The following is a 26586-nucleotide window of genomic DNA, read 5'->3' as shown; positions in this document are numbered from 1 at the left end:
AACTGATGTGGAGGGTGCTCTGTGCATTGGCTTAATGCTGGTTGCATGCAGAATTATAACCATGTATTTACAAAAGCCAGGCCTCTGGTATAGTGAGAAATACAAATGGGTTCTGATTTTAGAAGAAAATAAAAGGTTCTGTGAGTAGTACTATGGGATATGTTACTGCAAACTTCTTACATCATTATTTCGATGAGTAAGGATTGCACCTCCACTTAAGCTGTTTGAGATGAAAATGATAACTGCTATTAATTCTCCTGCTTCTGTGTGTATGCTGAGTGCTTCAGACAAGTAAATTCCCCATTACAGTATAATGTGGTAAAATACTAGAGCCAGTTGCATTACACTGGGATTTTACACCCTATTACTGCTCTGAATTATTTGTCATCAGCCCTTATAAAGGCGGATTGGGTTAGCTGGACAATTGTCTATTGCAGTTCGATTGCAAATGCGCTGTTAGGCTTTCAAATGAATATGTAAAATGGGTCATTGCATGATTTTTCTACAAATGCTCTTTTTATCTCCTCCTTCTTCTTCCTCCATCTTTTAAGGAGCTTCCACCCAGAATTCCAATGCAGTGGAACCAGAAAAACAAGTTGACAGCACGGTGAAAATGGCTGGAGTTATAGCTGGTCTGCTGATGTTTGTTATTATCCTCTTGGGAGCAATGCTTACCATCAAGAGAAGGTGAGTTTCTGCTTTGCTTCCATCTGGGACCTTCTGGCTACAGTGTTGTTACTAGAAAAGAAGAATAGATTTGGTAGAGGTGAAACATTCAGTTTGGGTTACAGAGGGCATCAGTTGATCCCTGTTTACTACCACTAAGAAGCAGTCCCAGGAGAGATGCCTGATCTGGCACATACTGTATGAGCAACAAAAGAATACTTGTTACTGCAAAGTGTTAATAATCATGAATTGTTAATTAACGGAGAGCAATAGCCTGTGAAAAAGCATGGGGAAGTACAAAGTGACAGGCAATAGAAGTGGGCACATGAGCCTGTGCAGGTAGTACTGCAGTGGTCCAGGAGAAGACAAGAATTCTTTGTTCACAGCCAAGGAAAATGATATCTTAAGATAATGTGACCAAGAGTCTTTTTCCCAAGTGAGTCTTGATGAGATATTCTTTCACACAGCAATTGCTTTGCAACCAGTTTTCAGCTGGAATATTGTATCTTGCTGGGGGTTAGAATCTTTCGAAGAGTTAGTTTTAGTTTATAGGGGAATGAAACTTAGAAAGATCATGAATGGTAATGAAATTTGTTCAGACAGTGCATTCTGTGTGATTTTCTTTGGCTCATTTGTACATGTACTTTGAAGCAGACTATTGTAGTTGCTACTATTTGAAGAGTTCCACATTTACGGTGCAATACACTGATTCAGCAAACCACTTAGGCAAGAGGTTTTCCTGAGAAAAGGATGCATTTTGCACATATTTTACCAGCCTTATTTCTGAAGTGAAGCCTACTTCTCAACACTAATTTGATTCTAAGTTAAACAGGAGCTAGGTGGCCTGGTGGACCCTCCTCTAGGGTACAGGTAACATTATGTGTGAGAGCCTTGATGATTTGATTTGATCTGTTGCAGGGATTGAAGCTTTGCAAAGCAAAGCTGTGTTTCTTTGAGATCTCTGACAGTCACTCATTTCCCAGAAATAAGTGTAGCAGTTAAACCTACATAGGATCTCCTCTATCATAATCCAGAGCACATGCAAATGGATAGCTCCATACTACAGATGCTGGAGTGCAGGGCTGCTATTCAGAAGGACATTGAGAAGCTGGAGAAATGGGCTGATGGGAACCTTGTGGAGTTTAGCAAAGGCAAAGTACTGCATCTGGGATGGAGAAACCCCATGCATCAGTACAGTCATAGAAGGACCTGGAGATCTTGGCGGACAAAGTTGAACAACAGTCAGCAACATGCCCCTTGCAGCGCATTGCTGACTGTATCCAGGACAGTGTTCAGCTGTATTCAGGGCAGTGTTAGCAAGAGTGTAGCAAGTAGGTTGGGGCAAGAGATTATTGCCTTCTGTTTGCCACTGGTGAAGTTGATGTAGGCATAGGATATCCATAAGGGATCCTCAGTACATGAAAGGCACTGATGTATTAGAGCAAGTCCAGAGGAGAATTAACAAAGTGGTGTGGAGGTGGAGTATCTCCATCCTTGGTGAAATTAAACACATGGCCAAGGTCCTGAGGGACTTGCTGCAAATGAAACTGGTTTGAGCAGGACATTGGACTGGATATCCATTGAGTAACCTTTCCAAATGATGTAATCTGTAAAACAGATGGCATATGGACTGACTACAGTGAATTCCTGTTGGATTAACTGAAGGTGAGGGAGAGCTAGATTTTTAATCCAATTTTGTGTGTGTGTGTAAAGGTTCCCCATTTTGTGGGCAAATGCATATGAGTTTTGTTTTCATGTCTGGTGCACTTTGTTCAGTGTTAACCCAGGCTGGGTTAACAGATGTCTCTGATTCCAGTCCTCTGGGAGTTTTTCACTTCATAAGCAGAAAAATATCAGATGCCTCTAATGAAAACCAGAGAAAGGGTTTCAGCAAATGTGGAGCTGGATTCCTGGTCTGGTTAATGCCCAGCCCTCATTCAGTCCTCTTACCTTCCTAAAAACTCTTTAAGAAAAGCTTTTGTTTTCAGATTGAAAAATGAAAAATTAAAGGAAAACCATTAGAGCAATGCCACATCTGGTGTATTTCACAAGCTATTAAAAGTTAATAGCATTTCTGTCCCATCATGTATTATTATTATTATAAATCATGTATATTGCTGGGCAGAAAACAAACAGTGATTTTTCATGATGACCAGGGCAGTTTTTCTGTGGTGTAACCTGCCAAATGCTAAGTCAGAGAGGTAAGGATACTCTTATGAGGCAATGTACTTTAAAAAATATTCATAAAGTCATAGAATCCTGGACTGATGTGGGTTGCAGAGGATCTTAAAGCTCATCTAGTCCTTGATCAGGGTAAGTGCTACTGAGCAACAGCCAAACCATCGGTGTGTTACCAGCATCATTCTCAGACTAAAGCTAAAACACAGCACTGCACCAGGTACCGGGAAGAGAATTCTATTCCAGCCAAAACCAGGACAGTTTGATATAAAAATTCCCAAGCTAGAGTTGACTGAAGCTGTCCCCCCCTCTTATGCTATACACATGTTCTTCTTTGAAACCAGCCAGGTCCCAAAAGCTTCAATGTTTAGTCAGTTTGGGTGTGATGTCCCATGGACAGAATGTTATTATATCTAGCTTTGCCATAGGCTCTGTTAACCTGTGCATCTTCCTTCAAAATTAAATTAAGAAAGTGAGTGAGTTGAGAGTATTAGAAATATAAATTCTGCCCTTTTTCCTTCCAGAGCTGAAAAATTACCTTTTCCTCTGGGTCACTCCTTGCCAGAATGCAAAATCCCTGCAGCCTGTATTGCTCTTGGCCCGTTTGCTATCATTTGCAAGGTTACCCACTGGAATACAGACTATTATAAGAAATAATCTGGCTCATCGACTTTAAAATCTTTTCTCATTTGGAAGCTATGAGTGCAGGAAGGTTGGGGAGCATTGCTGTTCTTGGTTCTGTGAGCACACCTCCAGCATCACTGACAAAACAGCCCATCACTCCCTTGAATGGGCACCACCACTTGCATCCAGTTGAGTCTTGGAGCTGCATATGGACAAGTGGTCCCTGAAGATGAACTCAAGCCTGTCAGGCTCATTTCATTTGTAAACTAATGCAGATTGGGAGCAGCGTTTATAAAAATGAAAGGCCTCTGGACCACAGATTGGTTTGAATTTCAGAGGAGCACAGCTGAAAGCTCACACTTGTCTGAGAGAGCAGTTTCATAGCAAAGTTCTCTATTTTACAAACAGAAACATCAGGAGCTTAAGCTCTTGCAATCGATTTTTGCATTAACCTTACTTTAAAAAGAGTTCCCTGCTCAGTTCACCAAAGCTAAGGCAGGCAACAATACAGAAAAACAATGTAATTAGACAAACTTGAGGCCTTTTCTTGAAATGGAGCTGGAAAATATCACAGTGACATTTGTTCATGGGCCAGGACATCATAGATCATTGGTAATAGGCACAGTAGTGGATTTCCGGAATGAAACCTTTTGTTAACCAGGGCAAAGAACAGAGGAGGGAAAGAGACTAGAAGAGATAGAGCACTAAGAGAAGTTAGTTTGAGGTTAGTACTAGACAGATCAGAAACTGCTTTTTGTTTCTGTGAGATGCACCAAAAATATGAGCCTTTCATATGCAAGACACAAGCAAGTGTTGCCCAGTTGCTCATAGTTTCAATAGACAATATTGCAAAAATTCTAATGACTTGCAAATTTCTGAGAGCTGCCACTGTTTTAATAGGGTTTAGCCAGATCTGTGAAGATAAATTAAGCCAGGCAGAATCTTTATGCAGTGGACAATTTGATTTGACTTTACTTTTGTTATCTACAAGTTTTAGTCTCCTGAAGTGAGCTAAACATTCTGTATCATAGAGTCATATAATATTTAGGGTTGGAAAGGACCTTAAGATCATCCAGTTCCAACCCCCCTGCCATAGGCAGGGACACCTCACACTAAACCATGCCACCCAAGGCTTCATCCAACCTGGCCTTGAACACTACCAGGGATGGAGCATTCACAACCTCCTTGGGAAACCCATTCCAGTGCCTCACCACCCTAACAGTAAAGAATTTCTTCCTTATATCCAATCTAAACTTTCCCTGTTTAAGTTTTAACCCATTACCTGTTGTCCTGTCACTACAGTCCCTAATGAAAAGTCCCTCCCCAGCATCCCTATAGGCCCCCTTCAGATACTGGAAGGCTTCTCTGAGGTCTCCACGCAGCCTTCTCTTCTCCAGGCTGAACAGTCCCAACTTTCTCAGCCTGTCTTTGTACGGGAGGTGCTCCAGTCCCCTGATCATCCTCATGGCCTCCTCTGGACTTGTTCCAACAGTTCCATGTCCTTTTTATGTTGAGGACACCAGAATTGCACACGATGCTCCAGGTGAGGTCTCACAAGAGCAGAGTAGAGGGGCAGGATCACCTCCTTGGACCTGCTGATCACACTCCTTTTGATGCAGCCCAGGGTACGGTTGGCTTTCTGTGTATGTGTGTATCTGTGTAAAAATTGTGTATATAGAAAGTCCTGTTGTAAATATGACAGTCTTACAGTCTCTAAAATCAAAACCATTAACATTTGTTTTCTTGGTTTTGGGAGCGCACTAGCTACTTGTTTGCAATTCTGCTGTCGTCATATGTAGATGGACACTGTAACTACATCATTTAGCGTGTTAATGTACAAGTTGTACAGTGGATGAGTGCTTACATAGATGTATTTGCTCACATAATGCAGCACCACTTTCTTTCATTAATAGATACATACCTGGAAATAGCTCATTTTATTGTATCAAAACATTGCTGTTTCTCTTAAGGAGCTTGTTCGTCCTTGTTGTTAAATATTTTCTGTAATAGAATCCCAGACTGGTTTGGGTTGGAAGGGTCCTTCAAGCTCATCCAGCTCCAACCCCTGCCACAGGCAGGGACACCTTCCACTGGAGCAGCTTGCTCCAAGCCCCTGTGTCCAGCCTGGCCTTGAACACTGCCAGAGATGGGGCAGCCACAGCTTCTCTGGGCAATTGGGAAGACCGGACTAGTCAGTAATAGAGAATACAGGGCCAGTTAGTAAAAACAAGCTGGAATAAGAGAAACAAGACATTTATAAACTTCTTTTCTGTTGAAAATACCCTTTGACTCTGCCCCCCCAAAAGGATTAGGTTTTGGTCAGCTCTGATTTCAGCTGGGCAGTTTGAACACTCGTGTCATCCTGACTTGCGTTTCCCTGGAGTGAGGAGTGTGACACTTTTCAGGCTGGTGCATTGAGCAGACAAAGCCTCTACTGACCCCTTTAAGGATAAGACTGAATAAATAGGATCAGACAGCCTGTCATAGGTGCACTGTATATGAGTTCTTTAAACTGCTGTTGGTAGCAAAAAAGGAGATTTGGGGCTATGTAGGGTCTAGGATTAGTTCCTTCTATGAAAATTCAGCTCCTTATTCTGCATTAGGATTTAGGTTGTTACCTTAAACTCATTAAATAAAACCCCAAAGCCTCTTGAGCAGAACATACCCAAGCTGTAGGATAGAGTTAACAAAAGGGGCATTTGCACATTCAGTGATCCGTGTTCCTTCTGTATCTGTATTTCAGGTGGATGACAGGCAGGTTTGCAATTTGTGTGACACATTTTAAGTTCAGGGCATGTTTTTAGTGATCTGTAACTCTCATAGTTTTAACAGTTAATTTTGAAATATTCCTTAGGAATTCCTTGGTTTAGTTTGCATTTTGGGGGAGAATTTGGGCCAAAATGTCCTGTCCAGTTCCAAAATATAATCCTCTTTTTGTTTGTCTTCCTTTATTTTCTGTCCTTCTGCAATAAAACTTCCTGAGCTTTCCTCTGCAGCCTTGAGGGATTACACAGCTTTTTAATGAGAACTAAGAGTCTGTGTGATCACATGTGTCTTCTGGCCAGGATATGAGGCAAGCAGAAAGTACAGCAAGATGTTCAACAGAGTAATTATAGTTGATAGTTGTGAGTGAAACCTGGTATTGGCTATCAGAGGGGTTGGTTTAATGGGATCAGTTGGAGGATGTAGAGGCTTCAGCTGTGTGGCCTCTTTCTTTTCTACATCCTGTTGATTTTTCCCTTTTTTTAGAGGTTCAGAGGAACTTGGAATTTCCCAGTGAGTAAAGCTCAAGTGGCAAGCACTGCACCTTACCTGATGCATTGCTATTGCATGGATGTCAAGAGATAATAACATTATGTTAAACATACATTCAGGTGGACTTTGGAATTGGTGTCATTTAAATAACTTGGTACATAGCAAGAATCTGGTCAGAATTTCAGGTTTATAGTAGGGGTCATCACCAGGCAAAACATGTTATTTCAGAGTAATCCTCTTGAACGTCTCATAAGTCACCATCCTTTACCCAGTGTGTGCATAGCAAGGATGGTGACTGTGCACAGAGTAATTGTGCTGAATCTGGATTCCATGTGTGCTTATGGAAGCTGTGTTCAGAGCATCCATAAAGTGAACACTTGAAACCTGCATTTGTATTTTCTGGTATTTGTAGTGTCTTCAGGGATGGGATTTTAAAGCTGCAATTGGTTGAAGCTTGTGTTTCAATGTCTTTTCTCCTGTCTTGACCATTGCTGCTGCTTTCTCAGCTCTGAATCTGATAACATGTACTAGAAATGTTGTGAACCAGCCTTTTCAGAGAAGCCCTTCTCCAGCTATAAGAGGGAAGACATCACCTCTTAGGTTCTAACTGATTGCTAAGGCTCATTTTGTGGCGCTGCTCAAAACCATATCAGAATGTTCTGAAGTGCATTGTTGAAAACCTGTAATAGAAAAGGCTTAATCATAGTGACGCAAAAGCTAATGCATACCCAGTGCTCATCTATAAATACGTAGAGAAGCTTGAATTGTTAATGAACTATTTGCATTTTAGAGTTGGATGGAGCTTGATTTATCATTTCACAATTTGTTCATTGTCTAAGTATTCCAGAAATCTGGTGTTCTTGCATGTCACTTTCCTGTTTCTTGTTATTTATATTAATAGCTCATACATATTTCTTCCCACTCCAAAAATCTCAGAGCACTTTGGAGGCAAAGGTAAGTCTCATGACCTGTGTTACTGACATGGCAAAGTTAAAGAGGTGAGGAGATTTATTTGCGGTGATACAGGTCAATAGCAGAAGTGGAAACACAGCCTTTGTTTCCCTGCCTCCACTTCAGTATCTATTCCTAACCCATGTAAAAGCTGCTGACAAAAGAGTAGGGAAATAGTAGCTCAGTACAAGAGGCAGCACAAATTCTTTGTAGATTGAAAGGAATAATCCCAGAGTTCACATAAATCTAATTCTGTGTTTTTCTTCCTTTTCTCCTTTTGGATACTTTGTTCATCTGCCTGGCTGAAAATATTTAGAAGAAATGCGTATTCCTACTCCTACTACTTGTAAGTACTTGGCTGGGGTAATCCTGTGCTTTGCTGTATTCTTTCTTTTTTACCACTCCATTTATCCTTGTCTGTCCAGCAGCCTGTGTTTTATTTTCTCAGTTTCACACTCTTATGTTTTCCCTGTTTTACCGTTGCACCTGTAACTGTGCCTGCAAACACATAAATGTCCACAGATACGTCAGTTATGGTTGATAGTTCTTCAAATGCTAATGGACATATAAATTGTCCCAACTGCACCTTTTTGTCATTCTCCTCTGTATTTAGCCAGGCTGCAGGGAAATGCCCACCAGAAAGTCACTGTTAGGAATTTCTCAGCCGTGAATATAAGCTCTTTTAAAATGTACGGTTTCAGACCCACAGAACTTGCCATTAGCTCAGCAAACATCCCTGCTCCTGGAGTTTCCAGATTACAAGTTCCAGCGTAGACGTGGATGATGAAGTGGTTCAGCTATGCAGACCCAAATCACCTGTCCAGTCCTAATGACAATGCTGCATAATTAAGGCGGTAGTTAAGGTGCGTGGAAAAGCTTCACACATCAGTTCTTCCAGAGCCATCTGTTCTCTAAAGATTGAGGGGCTGGAAAGTAATAAGGACCAAGCTGTTTGTGCCAGGATAATAGCTGTCTGAGGATCAGGAGGAGGAGAGGACTGGATCAGTGATCTGAGGAAAGAGCCATGGAGAACTGTGTTGGATGCCTTTGCTGTCACCAAGAGAGTTGGGAGGCATGGAGAAAGCAACTGTTCCTGCTGAGAGAAGCAGGTCTCCCCTCTCCATCTTGCAGAATCAGCAGCTGTATCACTGACCTAAACCTTTCCCCCCAAAGCAGCACCCTGCCAGACCTACCAGGGCTCTGACATCAACAGAGTTGTCGAAGGGCCGTGTCTGCTGTTCTAGCCCTTCACCACCCCTGGCAACCTCCTCCTTTGCCTGTTCCTACAGTTTGTCTTTATCTTGATCCTGTGACTTTGTCCTGTGGACACATCTGGAAGGTGCTTGCAGGTCAGTGAATGAGTGCATTAAATAATGCACTAAATAATTTTAGTGGAAGTCAGCTTCTTTTCCATATGAGTTGATTTGCATACAAAGAGCAGGGCAAAGAAGTTAAGTGTGAGGATCCCTTTGTGCCACCTGTTGGAGTGATTTTGCTTCTCAATGACCCATCAGAAAATAATTGAAAGAGGAACCTTCCCCACTTACTAAGTGTGTAAGGAGCGTAAAGACACCATAATGAGCATTGACTTTATCTGGCTGTAAATGCAGAGTAACTTCATTTCCTCTAGACTTCTCACTGGTTCACCAAGAATGGAATTTGACCTTGAGTAGTCAGATTCCAAGAGAAGTTTAACCAAGTGTTAAAGTAGGAAACAGCCTTAACATAGGTGCTCCTAGCTGGTTGCATTTCTTGCTACAACCTTTCCTCTTCTGCACATTTCTCATGAACATCAGGAAAGTGCCCTCTACACTGATCTACTGGTTTGGTTTCCTCACCAGTCAGCACCATTGCCTGAAAAATGCAGACCTCAGTTTTCCATGAGAATTTTGTGTTCTTTCAGCAGCAGTGTGTGGTCAGGATGTTCCCTGCTTTATTTTACTTTGAGTTGTGTGTATTTAAAACGATGAATCACCTTCTGAGCCCTGTGTGACCCCTTTGAACAGCTGCACAACAGCATTGCTTTAAACAGCTGAGAATTACTGTGCTTGAGAAGTAAGGGTATTATTAAATGGTCTCTTTGCTGTCTTGTAATGGCTTTGGTGGATCAATACACTAGAACTTTATTCTCAGGGAACTGGAGAATGACTCAGGAAAAGTGATGAGACAAACCTCTGGAGGTCACCCAAGCCTGAGGTTGCAATGAGCTTCAGCAGTAGCAGAAGCAAGTGGTTTAATAAGATTTAATAAGGCAGGTGTACACCATATCGTAGCAGAGACAAGCCAGAGGTATCATCAGGCAAGCTTATGTCTTCACAGCAGCTCACTGAAACACTCTATGGAGATTTGAGCTCAGGATGCAAAAATCATAACTGCATCGCCCTAGTACTGCACCCAACATTGTTTGCAGAGAGCTCATTCTTAGCTCTGTGCCTGTGGTGTCCCAAGCGCTGCATCAACCATGAGCTCTGCTAGCTGTGGTATATTTGTGGTAAAGATAACACATAAGTAGTCATCACACAGTAAATACTTCCATCATCAGGCTATGCCTTGGGTGGCATGGTTTAGTTTGAGGTGTTCCTGCCTATGGCAGCGGGGTTGCAACTGGATGATCTTAAGGTCCTCTCCTACCCTAACTGTTCTATGATTCTATGCATGTCAGCGTTTGGTTTCAGATTGACAATTTGCTTGTTCCCTGATCTGGGAAAACCAAGCTCTGTTTGTGGTTTCTTTTTTCCCTTAACAATAGCCTGGGTAACGGGGATGCTCCAGTAGTGAGAGAAGAAAGCAGGAGAATCCATGAAGGAGCACATGATGAAGTTTTATTGAGTGTCATCTCTGAAGTTTCACATGAAATTGGACATTTTGTTATGATTGCAGATGAAAATCTGAAATTGCAAAGGACTGTGCAATTCTTAGCCAAAGCTGATAGAAATTGCAGCAGCCTCCTATAAGCAAGAGGTTTGATTTAAGTTTATTTGAAATGTTGTGAAAATAAGTGCAGCAGAATCTATATGTATTTCCGATAGAACTGTTTTTGGTATTATGACCTTGTATGAATGTTTTAGTCCTGAAGCCAAATTCAGTTGAATGAGTTACCAGTAGTTTCTTGGGTGGATCTGCTGGCAGACAAATATTTAAGTAAGACCACATGGACTACATCACTGTAGTTTTAGTTTCAATTTCTTTACTTCAAAGTTGTGCTTCTTGGAGGAATTCTTACCTGCTTTCAGATAATTCTCAGCCCTTTGTCATCTGGCATTTCATCTTGTTAGGGACCAAAATCTCCAACCCAAATTCTTCTAAAGAGGTCTTAATGATAAGCCTACTAAAGTCACAGAGCCTTACATCAGGAGTAACTGGTTTTTACAGAGAGAGGCCATAAATGTTGTGGTAATCTCTAGACTGGAGTTCTGCCTTCAGCCTGTCCTGTGTTCTGCTACAATCCAGGACCACAAAGCCTGATTCTGTAAGATAGTTGAGGACCTCCAGCTTGGGTGAGACCAACCAAAAATCCTGATTTATAAGAGCAGCTCTTTTAGCTATTTTATGTGTACATAGTTATGGGTAAATAGTTATTATGGGGGTTCTGTATAGCAATATTTCATTAAAAACTTCCTACAACATATAGAAAGGGATATTATGGTTGAAAGAGAAGGCCATAAAGATCTTTCACATGCTTCAAGTGGAAATACAAACCCAGAAGGCCTCTATTCCTAACTAAGTCATTGTGAAGAACTGACACAGTTTTGTGTGCTTCCATTTACCCATCATTAAAACCTAGTTTCTTATGATTTGAGATCTTTGAACAGAACTCAATTTGTGATGGTATGTGGATTTTAGAGTTCGGGTCTTGGCGCACTCAGCACATTGCTGTTGCCAGGGCAATGTATGAACCCTTTCAGAGGAGTTACTCTATATTTACACCCATACAGATGTCATCAAAGATTTGTACGAAGTTACTAGCTCTGTCACATTGCACTGCAGTTTAATGTGGTATGAGGTATGACGTGTGGTATAAGACAGCAGCCCATCCACGGGTGGAAGCTGCTGTTTCTTTTCCTGCCTGGAGCCACAGACAGCAGTTCATCTGCTTTGAAGGAGGCTTTATATTAAATGACAAACGCCTCTTCTGAGCAGTGTTTTCAACTGCAGCAACCCATATCAAGGCTTTATTATTTCCTCACCAGGAAAAGGAATGGAAATGCTGTTGTGAATGGAAATGTTGGTTTAGTTTGTTTTTTTTCTCCTGGGCTGTGTAATGTTTGTGGAATGAAATGGAATCAAGGGTGTTATCAGGCCAGAGAAGTATTTCTGGAAATACATAGCTTTGTGTATGTGCTGCAGGCACTGAGTGTAGTGTTACTTATAAGGAAAGGTCACTCAATGGCACTGTGTTGTTCCTTGAGCTGGCCATAGTACCAAGCCCATTGCAGTGTAGGAAACCCCTTTAACTCCCATCACAATTCCATACCAGTTTTAGTTGTGGTAGTGGTGTCAGCCAGGAGTTTCTTTCCACTGGAGAGGTTCTGTCAGAGGTATTAAGCTAAATTTACACTTGCCATTTCTGAAATAACAGAGTTTGTGCTGAATTTATTCCCACCCTTTGTGGGCCATTTGAAAAGAAATAAAACATTGGTTATTTATAGGCAAAACTCTGTATAACCACAGACATACGTAAATATCTCCATATATTTCCATGGATGGGGGATCTGCCTGCACAGGTCAGCCAGCTAAATCAGAATGTTAAGAAGAAACTGAGTTTCTCATTAGATGCTGGAAAACCAGAACCATGAATCATCAGTTCTGCCAGTCTAGTGAAAGCAACTTAAAGAAAGTATAATTAAACTCCAGAAAGTGAGATTTATTTAGAACATGTGTGTGTGGTGGTTGCAAGCCTACACTTTGCAGAGGGCAATGTTTGCTGGCTATACCAGCATCTGCTTAGTCTGTATGGCTCTTATATGTGTCTTTCTTGTCTAAAGTTTATGTAGTTATAAGTAAATGATAAGTAAAGCTTCAGGAGTACTGCCCTACATTTTTCAAGACCCTGTGTTCGTATGCACAGAGTATAAAATACTGACATCATCTTATATCTACATTAGATCCCTTCCTTGTGTCAGGTAATGTTTGCTTTGTAAGTAAAAAGTGGCACAGCTGCTCCTCACTCTTCACCTTTGCTCTAGGGAATTCCCTCTGCTTCTGCAATGACCTGAACTGAGTTTGGCTTCACCATGGCAGCTGCTAAAATAGGGCAAGTAAAGCTGTCATTATACATGCCTGTAAGTGGAGGATTTGCCCTTAGGGTGGCTATAAGAAGCAGTAAGCTGCTGATATGCTTAGGCTAGAGAGTATTTGAAGACAGGCTGAGAGAGCTGGGCTGGTTCAGCCTGGACAAGAGAAGGCTCCTGAACGGGAGACCTTAGAGCAGCTCCAGTGCCTAAAGGGGCTGCAGGGAACCTGGAGAGGGGCTTGGGACAAGGGCCTGTAGGGACAGGCCAAGGGGAATGGCTTTAACCTGCCAGAACAGGGGAGACTGAGATGAGCTCTTAGGCAGAAGCTCTTCCCTGTGAGGGTGCTGAGGCGCTGGCACAGGGTGTCCAGGGAAGCTGTGGCTGCCCCATCCCTGGCAGTGTTCAAGGCCAGGTTGGACACAGGGGCTTGGAGCAAGCTGCTCCAGTGGAAGGTGTCCCTGCCCTTACAGTCTTCACAAAGGGAGCCTGGGATGAGCTGCATTTTCAAGCAGGACCATCAAAGCATGGGCAGGAGATACCCACATGTCAGGCTGCCAGAAGGCTGTATTGCTTTAATTCTCCTTCCTCTTGCTCTCTGGTTAAAGACCTCCAGTTGCCAACATTGCTCAGCCTGCCTGCATGGTCAGCTGGAGATGGGCAGCCTCCAGTGCACAGAGTTTAAAATGAATTGCACATCCATGGTTTAGCCCTATTGTGTTTTTCCTAGCCCCTGTAGGCAGGCGGAACAGCTTCCCCATGTGAAGTTTTTCATATGTTTGAAGACCTATCAGCTCTGTTTGATTTTCTTTTCTCTGCATTAAAGATCCATATTTCCTTTGACCTTTGCTTGTAGGTCATGGTTTCTAGATTTACCTTTCTTGTTCATGTCCCCTTGGCATACATCTTATTTGATGTGCAGTATTGCAGCAGAGGCCTTAAGGATTCTCAGTGGGAGCAGGAGGATTACATGCGGTTTGCAGACCCTAGTGCCATGTATAATCCCTCCCTTATTTTTACACCAGCATGAAACTGTTCTTTCAAATTGAGTTTGTGATCTACTACAGGTTTAGGGGACAGAGAGCTGCTATTTAACCAGTGCTGGGTGTTTGCGTGGCTGGTTGCTGCCTGTCTGAAATTTGTGCAGATTTCATCATAAATAATGCGAATACTCCTAGCAGGCTGCTGCACACAAATATCTAACAGGAATTGTGTTCTGTAGCTTTCTTAAATTGCTTATAGAAAATGAGTGCAATATGCAATTCCTCTCTGTAGGAGGAAATTTCATGTTTAACTCAGGTGATCTATACCTAATGTCTCAATTACCTGTGCATGCAAATCCACATTATAGTGTATATAATCCAGCCCTGTGAGACATCTAAAATTAAATCTGTCAACGTACATGTAGAGGAGCTCTTTAGGAGTGGCTGATACAGATTTAACATTCATGCATGTAAAAGATATAAAAAGAGTTTGAAGCTGCTTTAGAAAAGTAATCCCTAACATTTATCCAAAACTCTGCAAAATGGGGACCTGATCATACAATAGAAGTTTCAAAAATAGCTGAATCAAATCTCCATCTTTATTTTTTTACCAAATTCATACTTAGTTGAGGTTCAGTGCCAGTAACTTTTATCTGTGCTTCAGGTGGGTCAGCATCAACTCCCTGATGATACAGCTGGCTTCACAGTTTTATTCTACTTTGAGCATCTTTCTGTCTTATCCCTCCTGTGTGTGTATAGTGCCTTCATTTACAAACCCTGTGGAACTAAAAAGGGCAACCCAGTAAACCCCATCCCTGGATTCCCATTTTCTTCTTGTCACATGTTCCTTACACTTGAATATAAATCAGCCATTAATATCACCTGATTGAGTTTGCCATTTCACCTGTGTTGATTGTATCAGACTCTTCTTCCAAACATCTGCCTGGTCCTTTATTTCTTCCCCTTTTCAGCTGTATAATGCATGAGATGGGAAGTGTCTCTGTGCCTGGTGTCAGAGTGTGCTGGGTGCATGCTGGTGGCAGCCTGCAGCCCACCTGTGGCTGACACCCATGCACTGATGGACACGCATGTGCTGATTGCAGTTTCATCCAGGTCTGCAGTTGTGTCTGGGAGAGTCTGGTCAGTCAGGAGAGCAGGAGCTGTGGGACCAGTGCAGCTGGTCAGTGAATCACAAAGATCTCTTGAAGTGCCCTATTTTGGGAAACAGAATTTCTAGATAAATGCTTTTCCAATTCAAAGGCATTTTGACATGCTGTGAAATAAACCTCTACCTAGCTGTGGGTTTAAGTCACATCCCTAACATTCTAGAAAGTGCTAGTCATTTGATTTTATAATCCTTTCTATGAATTATAATGATGGTAAGGCCCAAATAGGCTTAGTCCTGTGCTGCCACTCCATCCAGACACGTAACGGAGGCAGAAAAGGCACATTTAGAAACCAAGAACCCCTTGATGTGTCTGGCAAGCTTAGCGCTGAAATCCTCAAAAGAGATCTGTCTGCCTCTCCCTTCTAAATTTAGATGAAGAGTTTTTAAATTCCTGGAATAGAGAGGGAGAAAGGTGGAAACTGATAACGTGCTGTGGAAAGAGCGCAGCAGCCTTTTCAGACGCTGCAGGATTTTCTGCACGGCTTCTCTCTGAGCGCGGGTGAGCAGGAGCTGGTCCCCCCTGCGCAGAGGCGGCCGGTTTGTGTGTGCGAGTTAGCCTGAGAACTTGAAACTCATGTCACCTTTTCTTTTTAGGCATTCAAGCCAGTGTTTTAGGGGCCTCTCTGTCTTCTACAGGACCAGGTAGAACTGCTTTGCATAGGGCTTTTGTAAGCAGGCCTGTGGGGACTAATGGGCTTGGGTTTGGGGTTATTTTGTCCTGCCTAGCACATGGAGAAATGTTATTGTTCATTCGCTGAAAAAGTTTGCCAATTCCAGCTTTTTGTAGCTTGTTGGCATTTCTGAGAAGATACCAGGCAATGGGACTTAGAGATAATTATTGCCACAAACAATTTTATCTGGATTTAATAAGGAATTCACCCTTTTTGATTCACCATTTTTAACCAGCAGTCATGGCTGTCTGTAATGGCTCACCCCAGCAGTCCAGAGTGCTTGTTATTAAGGGCTTGTGAATTTTGGATTAGTGTTTCCAACTGAGAGATTTTAATTCCTGTTGCCAAAGAAGTCACATAGGCATGTATGACTAGCAAATCTAAAGGATTAAAGTAACCACACAGCAGGGTTAATACACTTCAAGACTATTGTTGTTACCACAGCACAAAAAAAAAGGGGCTCCCATGTCTGCAGCTTGTAGTTAATAAATCTGGCTGTGTTAAAACATTGTTGAACACTGGAAGCAAAGCTTTTAACATCATTAAATGCCAGCTTTTTGCTTCATCACTCAAGGATGGTCCCCCTGTTTGTATCTTCATCTGCAGAAGTGGATACACCATAGAGATTTAGTGAGATCTAGATATGCACTCTGTAATTATGTGCCCAATTTGAGTAGCTACAGGTTTGAGTTGAAACCACTTAGCTGTAAAAGGCTGAACCGCAACTGGTTGAGCAGATGAAGCAGATATACTTGTTCAAAAGTTTGTAGCAAACACTGGGCATTTCTCCATAGACCTGTGCTCAGCTGCTCTGGATGGTCAGCTTGCTTTAAAATAGGGATTTCCCACAGGCACAAAGGTTTTAGTTCTCTTTGACCCTTCTCTGCAAATGAGTGTAACTGGCCTCAAGAAGGGCTGGAGTGCAACTGTGTGCTTGAACTTGCTTGGAAATGCCACTTCTAACATGTATTTTGAGTAAAGCAAGCCTGGTTGAATATGTTGCAAGGAAAATCTTTATCAGAATCTCCTGCAGTTTAAACGATGGGTAGTACTTTCCGTGAGTATATAAATTTAGTGAAGAAAAACCTCTTTGCAAATGATTTTTTTTTTTGAGCTGGAGGGGGAAAAAAGAAAACTGAAGCTCCTTCTTACAGAAATCTCTTTTTCTCCCTTTTATTTTGTTGTATTTTCTTATCTATGAAAGTCATGTAAGCAAAGTGCTTTGCTTGTGCTGGGGATTTGTGTGATGTTTCCTCAAGGTGCAGATTGCAGAATGTCACACATTCATTTTTAAAGAGTTCTGCTCTCTGATATGAATGAAGCACAGGGCAGTCAAATGTCAGTGGAAGCTCAGCAGCTCACTCTTCCTGCTTCACTCCATTTTCCTATTATTAGCTGTGTTTGAATAAGAGGAGCCTCTGACGCTCTTGGCTTTGGTTGTGTTCTCAGAGCAGGCAGTGCTGCTGCTTTTGCCAATGGTTTTGATGGCTCCTCAAAATAAGAAAAGACCAATTTTTCCCAGAACAGAGGCATATTTGGACATTTCTAAAATATCTTCAACCTTTTCTTTTGCCCCACACTTCACTGACTGTCGATCCTCAGTGCAGTTTGGGTCTGTGTCAGAATTCCATAGAGGCTGCTGTCCTCTAGGCAGAGCTCCTGCTCCAGGTCCCAGTTTACACAGATTCAGGTCACACTTCCCACCACAGCACACAAAGGCGATCCCAGGTCCAGGTGCCTCCATGGGATGGATGCAGATGTCCCATTTACCTTCTAGTGAGCGGTTCTGATCCCATGCCCTCTGCTCCTCCCAGAGCGGCTGACACCCATCCAGGACATTACCTCTGCCACCCTCTTCAAGGGTGACTTTAGCACTCCTACTGCTGGGGTGATGCAGGTTTGTGCAAGATAAGTCCCTGGGAGGGACAGCTAAGATCAAAGACTGGTATCATTCTATTTACTGTGCACCAAAAAACTTATATGAGAAAGTTGTGGGTTTTCCTCTTGTGCAGTTTGTCACAATGCCCTGCATGTCTGACCAAGTAGGATAATCATAATTTTCAAAGTACTTTGTCATTGCTTTGTTTTTAATGAGGCAAAACTGACCTTGATTTCTCCCCTCTTCAAAATACCCTAAAGGAAGCTAGCCAAGAAGCAGAAGGAGACTCAGACCAGCACGCAGAGGGAGATGGGTCCCATGGCTACTTCCGACAAGACCTGTACCAAACTCAGTGCTGTTCACAATGAAGAAGCTTTCTCTTCCAGCTGCCAAGATGTTAATGGATTCAGTAAGTTTAACTTGCTTGCAATGGATATGTCCCCCTTGGAGAGCTCTAGGTTCTTAAAAGAACCTATTCCTATGGGCACAATATTGAGGAGCTAGGAATGACAGTGACAGAGATCATTGCAAATGCTTGGTAGAAATCAGTTGTCTGAAATGTCTCTGACACTGCCCCTATTTTAACTGTCAGAGCATTCCTTCTAAGAATAATTTATAAAGTCTGTTATAATAACTCCATCAGGCAGACAAAAAGGCACATGTTTATTTGCTCCTCAGAAATATTTTTTCCTTTGTGAGTAGAAGAGTTGAATCAAATCACTAGGCTGACTTGTAGGATGAGAAAACATCTTTTGTATGAAATTGTTATGACAGAAAGCGTGGTCTCCTGGTTAGAGATCTGGAATGGAAAGAGCATTTTTTCTTTTGTCTGTGTCCTCAGTTCATTCTTCACATGGCTTCAGTAAGACTAATCTTAGTTAATATTTGTAAACCAAGTAGCTGGAAGAGTTTTGTGGGTAAAGCAATGTGAACTCATACTTTAACCTCACTAGATGCAGAATGAGTGCATGGTGGATTGCATGGTGGCTGTGTAACTGTTGTCATATGAAATAAATTTCAACTCAGACACTGTGCGAATGTCACTTCTTTTGACACTTGGCCTGCCATAGTCTGCTCTGAAACACAACTATCTACTAAACCCCTTTTGTCTTTCTTAAACATCTTTAGTAAAGATTTTCCCCCTAATTGCTAACATGGAAGTGGTACAAATGTGGTTTATCATTGAAACTTTTCCTTGTCATCTCAGAGTGAATGGGACAGGCTGAGTGAATTCTTCTTTTCCCTGTAGGTCATGCCAGGTGCCATCTCCATGGGTTGCTGCTGTCCCTCTGTGTAACAGACCTGTGAGATGGATAGATAGGTGTTGTCAGGGCTAGCAGTGAACACTTCTCTCCGATAGTAAATTGACATGAGTCAAGATCTAATTTTCTCAGGTGCTGAATAGCTGTATCTCCTAAAGAGACAGCAAGAGTTGTCAGTGGTTCATCTCGTTGAAGGACAGGATAGCAGAGGACAGCATTGTTACAGCCTAGAAACAGCAAGGTGCCTTGTTTAAGGTGTATGGGGAAAAGGAAGTTTTTAACACTTTCTGCAGTATCTGGATTTTTACAAGTTTGAGGAGTTGTTTCCAACCAGAAAATAACAGAGAAGAGATGAGCTGGAAATGTGACCTCTTTTTTTTTTCCCACCCCCTTGGTATTTTGGGAGCCTAATTAAACCAGCTGAATCATTTACTTGAAATGGCAACGATGGAAAATATGTTGTATCTAATTCTGTAAAAAAGCATCCCTCCAGGTTTTCTTTTTTTAAATCAGTTAGCCCTTTGCTTGTCTGACATCACTGCAGGTTTTAGCACCACCTCCCTCTGTAACACAGCCTGAGTCAAGTCACAAGCCCAGTCTTTTCTTGTTTTCCTTATTATATCCATGAGTAACAATTACCGTTAAGCCTTCCTGATTTCTCCAGATATTTCAGTGCGAGGTCCAGGGTGCCGAGTTACTGGAGGTAAGTTCTGGTCTCTGCAATAGTGTGCACGTGCTCATGTAGGAATTTTATGGGTAAAGACTTCCTCTTAAAAAAAAAAAAAAGCCTTAATAGAGTTTAATACTTAAAGGCTTCTATGGAGGCCTACTTCAACTTTTGAATAGCAGAATAGGATTACTTCTTAACCTGCCTGCTAACTAAGGCAGTTTTACAGGGGTTATCTATCCTGGCTTTTGAAATCAGCTGTTGAAGCAGTGAATTGTCCTTTTGCCTCCCAACAGTAAATAGCATTTGCAGATATCACCACAGATAATCACCCTCTCTATAGAACCACAGAATTATAGAGTGGTTTGGGCTGGGAAGGACCTTAGGAGCATCCAGTTCCAACCCTGCCACTGGCAGGGACACATTCCACTGGAGCAGCTTGCTCCAAGCCCCTGTGCCCAGCCTGGCCTTGAACACTGCCAGGGATGGGGCAGCCACAGGTTCTCTGGACACCCTGTGCCAGCGCCTCAGCACCCTCACAGGGAAGAGCTTCTTCCTTATATTTAACCTGAACTTCCCTGTTTCAGTTTAAACCCATCACCCCTTGCCCTACTGCTGCATTCCTTGATGAAGAGTATCTTGACCCTCAGTTATGGAAGCCCCAGTTGGTCGAAGCAGTGACATGGAAATACCCCTCTCCTCTTTGAGAAAAGCCCACAAAGAGAAGCTGAGTGCTTTCAATCCCAAGGTCACCTTGCCAGCTCACAACAGCAAATGGAACAAGAACAGCTTTTTAAGTAAGATACCTTGCAATTACTGAATGACTTGCAAACAAGGCTATCTCCAGATGACAGTGGCCTTGCAGGGCATGTGTCCTTCCCTCCAGCTTTTCCTTCCTGTCCCAATAATTTTCAAGACTTTCCCAACAGAAAATAATCAATGGGTTCCCTGTAGAAGCCTTTTTCTTCCCGTAGTCTCTCCAGCTTGGCCACTGGTCAGCTCCTGCTGCCACTATTGCTGTTCCTGGGTGACCCCTCTCTGCCCTGCTGCTGCACCCACCCTGTTTGCTGCCTGTCTCTTACCCCATAGGGAGCTTCCATTTGATGGTCTCGGTGCCTTAAGGGAAAACATGTATATTTTCAATATTAAACTCATGCAGATGACATCTGGAAGATGTGTATGCTCTGTGCTGAACAGGGAGACCTCAGGCCTTGCTGAAAAGTGGGAGAGAACTGGGCATTTATCTTTCCTGGCCCAAAGCAAAGCTCTTCGTCCCTCCTTCCATTCTACACTGTTAGTCATTATTCAGGCAAAATTCTTACTGGTACATACAGGAGTTTAAACTTGAAGAGATTTTTGGACTCAGCCTCTGTCTCTGACACCATATGGCATCAGGAAAAGGTGTTTGTGGAGAGATAGACTGGTTTGTGGCAATTCCAGCTTGTCTGGTTTTGCCACAGGGATTGTGTGAAGGTGAAGCAGGCTCATCACAGTTGTTATTTTTTTCAAATATCTTGCTTTTTTTAAAAATAGAAGTCTGTCCTAAATCCATTGAAGTTAAATGATAGGACTTGCAGTGTTGGAGCATGCTCCTGTTACAGGAATGTCTGGAAAGCAGCATCATGTTCCTCCAGGTACTGCACAGTCACGTGGAGGCATTGCCTTGATGCAGGGTTATTATGAAACAAGATGACAAATTTGAGACAAGATGAGCCTAAAATTACCCAGCAGTGTCTGTGCACAGACCAGAAGAGTGTGTGAGGGGATGTTATTGCACATAAATTGTGTGCAGTTTGGCACCCCATCTGTATGATGGGAGGAGCAGTACTGTATCATCTCAGCAAAGATGCACAAAGAAGCTGCTCTTCTGGCTTTACTGTGCTGAAATGCCATGGATCAAGCTTACCTAGGAGAATTCCAAGTCACCAGCATAGCCATCCTGACATGCTGGGAGGGTTCTGGCAGGATCTGTTTGATTCTGAGCATCTGCAGAGAGACTTTGGACAAGGGCCTGTAGGGACAGGCCAAGGGGAATGGCTTTAACCTGCCAGAACAGGGGAGACTGAGATGAGCTCTTAGGCAGAAGCTCTTCCCTGTGAGGGTGCTGAGGTGCTGGCACAGGGTGTCCAGAGAAGCTGTGGCTGCCCCATCCCTGGCAGTGTTCAAGGCCAGGTTGGACACAGGGGCTTGGAGCAAGCTGCTCCAGTGAAATGTGTCCCTGCCCGTGGCAGAGGTTGGAACTGGATGAGCTTTAAGGTCCCTTCCAACACAAACCAGGCTGTTGTTCTGTTATTTAATATTTTAGAATGCAACCAGTTTTGCTAAAGGCTGATTTATCCGGGTGTGCTTAACTTTTGTGACGTGTCAGTTTTGGAGGTTGGCTTTCCAGACAACCTTCTGGAGTGACACTGATGCAGTTTAGCTAGGTGTCTTTAATGTGACAGGCAGAAGTACAGTTTGAAGGCAACATTTTGGAAGCAGTAAGGAGCTGAGTTTTGCATCAGTGGTACTAGTGTACAGTGACCAAGTTAACGTGCTTTTACTAGGAAGAACAAGGAGATGAGAAAGATGTAGTGAGTGGCACTCAGGGTATTAAGGATCATATTTAACAAGAAACATATAAACTCACACCTTTCCATATCCTGCATGTTTTTACAATGAATGAAATACAAGGGTCTTTAGATTTACTGTATGTCACAATAGTCGGTTACATCAAGATCTAGTTCTTATTCCTACCTCCTAGATAATTTTAGGTTACCTGCTAAATGCAGACTTGTGGAATCATGACCATCATGATTTTTTTAGTGAAAAATTCTAAAATCAATTTTAAAATAAAAATAAAAGTCAAATTTCATCAAAGGCATAAAAGGAAAAAACATTAAATTCCTTTTACTGGTTTTCGTGCTGCTTTGGGATTTTTGTGGGATATGCTAGTTCAGAAAAATCTTATGAAAAGCAAGGGAGAATCATTTCCAGAATAGGAAGGAGCCCCCACCATTCTGCATGGCCAGAGGGGTCTGTGTGGCCTCACCTGCCACTGCAGGGACCTCAGAGACAGCTTTTAATGAAGTCTTAATTTTTACCCTTATATGAGGCCCTCTATGGAAGTGTTTCCTGTCACTACACATACTGGTGCTTGTAGGAACCTCTGTTTAAGAAGCAGCACTGTGCACACATCTCTCATTATACAAGCCACTAGCTGGTGAGATTTGGGGAAGAAGCTCTCCAGAGTTGTGGGAAACATAGTTTTTTTGTTTGGGTTTTTTTTTTTTTTTACTTTTTCTGAATCTTGGCATCTCCTCCCTGTCTCACAAATACGGTTCAGTTCGTAGGACTCAGTTAGTAGCAGTTTTAATCACTCACTGCAGTGAGGTGTGTAACTTCCACTGTCTCAGTAATTTATCATTAGCAGTTCCTGGCAAGGCAGAATGGCCCAGTGAGTTCTTTTATTCTCCCAGATACCTGAATCCTGCTCCAAGCCCTGTTGACTTTCTGTGATACTGGGCAAACAAGCTACTTTCTTGAGACCTTATTTTATAGGTCTGCAAAAGTGGCCAGGTACCAAGTACAGTAAGAGAAGGATCTGATGCAGGCTGAAAAAACACAGGGGAAAAAGTGTAAGAGGCCCAGGAAGAGAGATGCTTTATGGCTTGAAGGCCTCAGGGGCAGGACTAAGCTGTGAGAAATTCAGTTATTGTAACGTGTATTCAAAGGGTGTAAGTCTGAAAAATGGCAAGAGAATGCACAATGAGAGTGAGTTAATTTACTAGATGATTCTAAACTGCTTAGGAGGCAATTCTGCTGACTCCCAGCCTAGTGACTTCCTTGGTTCACCCTATAGAGTAACATGAATTTTTTAAGTGGTATTTGCTCTAGAGATACAAAAATTGCTTCTGAAATTACTTTGATGTATACTGAGTTTTATCTACTTCTATTGGATTATGGGATAGTTTTCCCTGTTATCTATTGTCATCTTTCTGATATACTGAGATTTGTATTAGCTTGTTTCCCCACACTGGGAAGAGGAGATAAATAAATGCTTGTAGCTCTGAGAGTGAATGCAGAATTATAACAAAGGAATATGCCTTCAGAAATGATGGATTGCCATAAGAATGTACATGTACGCTGTTGTAGATAGAAACCAGCCTCACAAATTTACTATCAAGAAAAGAATCTACTGAGAAGATGTTGAGCCCTGCTTCCTTTCCATAGAGATTTGATTAATATGGAAATACTTCATGGATTCTTGTCCAGAGAAAGCTAATGCTTTAAATGGGAGATAGGAGAGATGCTTGTCCTGAAAGAACCCAGTTTGCACGGGAAAGGATCATAGGATTTGTTATGAACAGTCTTGGGTTGAAGAAAAAGTCCCCTGTTATCTTGCATTGTTCTAACAAAAGAATTGCTATCCTACCTGTGTATTTCTGTAGCACCAGTGTACATTGTGTTTGAACTGGCTTATTTTCGTGTTAATACTGCACTTGATTCTCTATAGTTTGTATTTTGGAGGGTGTTTTTAAGGATATTTCTCCTAGAGACAAAAATGTGAATTTGTTCCTTTGGTTAAAAACCAGGATTTCTAGAATATAGTTCTGTATGTGTACCCTGTGTAGGAGCACATTGATTTACAATAGCTATAGTGCTATATTTGGGGTCTGGAGTGCTTATATTAAAGAAAATCCATCATGGTGACAATGTAATAAATGTAATATGCATGTCAAGATGAAAAATATAATTCATTTTGATAAGTCTTATATATCCCATATTACTGTGTTCTTTGCGGAACATTCTCCCTGTTCTCTTTCTCTCTCTTAATATATGTCTAAAGTCTTTTCCTTATGTCTTTCCTACCTAGCATCACCCTCTCCTTGTTCATTTTCTGTCCAAAGCAAAACCCTTCAGAGCAAATCTTTGTTGAATTCCTACTACTCAGGTACTAGTGCCAGACTTTTCTTTCATTTCTAAATGTTCTTGGCTTTTGTATGTTCCAAATATGAGCTGTAGACCGACTCTTCTGCGTGTGAGATCCAGCTAACCTTGTTTTCATCTTTTGTGACTTCTCTTCCTGTCGATCTTCTGTTGATTTCCATTGATCTGTGTCGTGTGGGTGAACGGAATTTCATCTCCAAGTATCATCAGACACTGTTCCATCGACCACGCTGTTAGGTAAGAAGACAGGTATGGTGTCCTGCACTTCACTGGAGAGCAAACACACTTAGTTTATCTTGGAAAGAACATGGAGAGATCACTGTTGAGTGGCTGGGCTCCAAGAACTAAAGAACTTTAGTTCTATGGAAAGCCTTTTGGCTCATGCTTTATTATTGCTATTAATTGATATTTTGTAATTTTTTAAAGGAAAGAACAGTCAAAAAAATAAGGTTTAGGAGTTCTAACAAGTATTTGTTGTTTCTTTTTATGAACGGGATTTGACATTCTGGCCAAATCCCAGCAGGCTGCCTTGCCTTCAGCTTAGTTTTGTCTCATGTAAATGTGCAGCTGTCGCAGAATCATGGAATGGTTTGGGTTGGAAGGGACCATGGTGGGTGCCCCATCCCTGGGAACATTCAAGATAAGGTTGAACGGGGCTTTGAGCAACCTGGTGTGGCTGAAGATGTTCCTGCTCATTGCAGGAGGGGTTGGAACTAGATGAGCTTTAAAGTCCCTTCCAGCCAAACCATTCTGTGATTCTGTGAATCAGGAAGATGATGTGTAGTTGATCAGAATCTTACCACTGGTGTTTACCAGACCTGTCGTTTTGACTTACCTACAGTAAATGTTCACTTCCAGGCACAGTAATCTACCATGGCTGCCTTAAACATTACTTTGACCATGTTGAAGGCCCACAGGTAGACCAGAAAGAAAATACAACCCATTGCTTAAGTACCTTGGCTTACACATGAACAGCACAGGCACAGAGGCTTGAAGGGACTGCCATCATAGACACATTTATCCTGATGTCTATCACATTGTTAATGTCAGTGAATGAGCCTTCATTTAAGAAGGGAGGGAAGGAAGAGAGTCCCTTTTCCAAGCGGTTTGTTCCCATTTCCCAGAGACTCAGTGTCATCAGTAGACAAGTCTAAAGGTAGATTTATCTTTCAGCCATACTTGCGCAGCAGGGCACAGACCTGCAGTCTGCTGGGAGGTGTCAGACTGCTCTCAGTCTGGTACTGGCATCTGTGACAACCGGATCCTCCTCTGAGGGAGCTGTTTTCCCCCCTCTGTCCTGATAGTGAGAATGACGGTGTGAACTGCACACTAAGTAATCTGAAGCTCAAGGAGCAACAGACAGATTCAGTCTGCACTTCTCATGGGAAAGCAAAAACCAAAAAAATCCCCAAAACTTTCAGAATCCCAGATTTTAGAGAGGAAAAAGAGGAAATAGGAAAGAAACTTATATTGATGTTTTCAAAACTCTTTCAAATTTCACTTTTACTAACCACTCTATCTGAGTAAGGATTAATATTCCTGTTTTACACTTAAGTTAAGTACAAAGCACTGTTAAGACATGATTTACACAGACTGGTCACCCTGCCCAGTTCCATCTGAATTTAATACCCACAGGTGCTATGAAACAGCCCTTGGGATTGGAGAAATTTCTATCTTGTGACTTGAAGACAGATTCAAACCTTGGTGTTCTGGCTTCTTGGATAGATTCACCAGACGTTGCTGTATGAGCAACATAAGTTTAGTTTTTGACGTGTATTAATATTCAATCCCGGGAAAGAAAAAGAGATCCTAAAAGGGGCATCAGTCATTCCACCACCAGTATCCATCTTTGGGCACTATCTGCAGATCGTTGCTATTTGTTCCCATCTGTTATGCCTTCTGCTAATAAATGTTCTGTATCTGAAGTAATGGATGAGTCCCTAGGCTTGGCTGTTACATGATTTGTTGATAGGAAGATACAGGGGATTTTGGTTTTGCCTCTACCCTATTCCATGCTTGATTAATACTTTTTGATGTAATGCATGTTTTTAGCTCTGTAATTTTCTCCTCCAGCTGTAGACAGCTCTGGATTTAAATGTTTTGCACAAATATCTTCATTAGA

General features: G+C 42.1%; 1 protein-coding gene across 2 annotated transcripts in view; it reads left to right on the top strand.

Annotated features, from left to right (window-relative positions):
* The window catches only part of PTPRT (protein tyrosine phosphatase receptor type T), a 321762-nt gene that overhangs the window by 250771 nt on the left and 44405 nt on the right, over positions 1-26586 (top strand). The window contains exons 13-18 of one of the 2 annotated variants that reach the window (XM_034066729.1): positions 552-687; positions 7991-8020; positions 15651-15698; positions 17867-18015; positions 24391-24468; positions 24666-24701. In XM_034066729.1, the coding sequence (XP_033922620.1) occupies positions 552-687; positions 7991-8020; positions 15651-15698; positions 17867-18015; positions 24391-24468; positions 24666-24701 (477 nt within the window). The remainder of the gene's footprint in view (positions 1-551; positions 688-7990; positions 8021-15650; positions 15699-17866; positions 18016-24390; positions 24469-24665; positions 24702-26586) is intronic. The other variant, XM_034066730.1, reaches the window with a different exon arrangement.

The sequence above is a fragment of the Melopsittacus undulatus genome, chromosome 10 (assembly GCF_012275295.1).
Source record: "Melopsittacus undulatus isolate bMelUnd1 chromosome 10, bMelUnd1.mat.Z, whole genome shotgun sequence".
NCBI lineage: Eukaryota > Metazoa > Chordata > Aves > Psittaciformes > Psittaculidae > Melopsittacus > Melopsittacus undulatus.
Note: the sequence above shows the minus strand (reverse complement) of the source record. Positions and strands in the feature narration are given on the sequence as shown.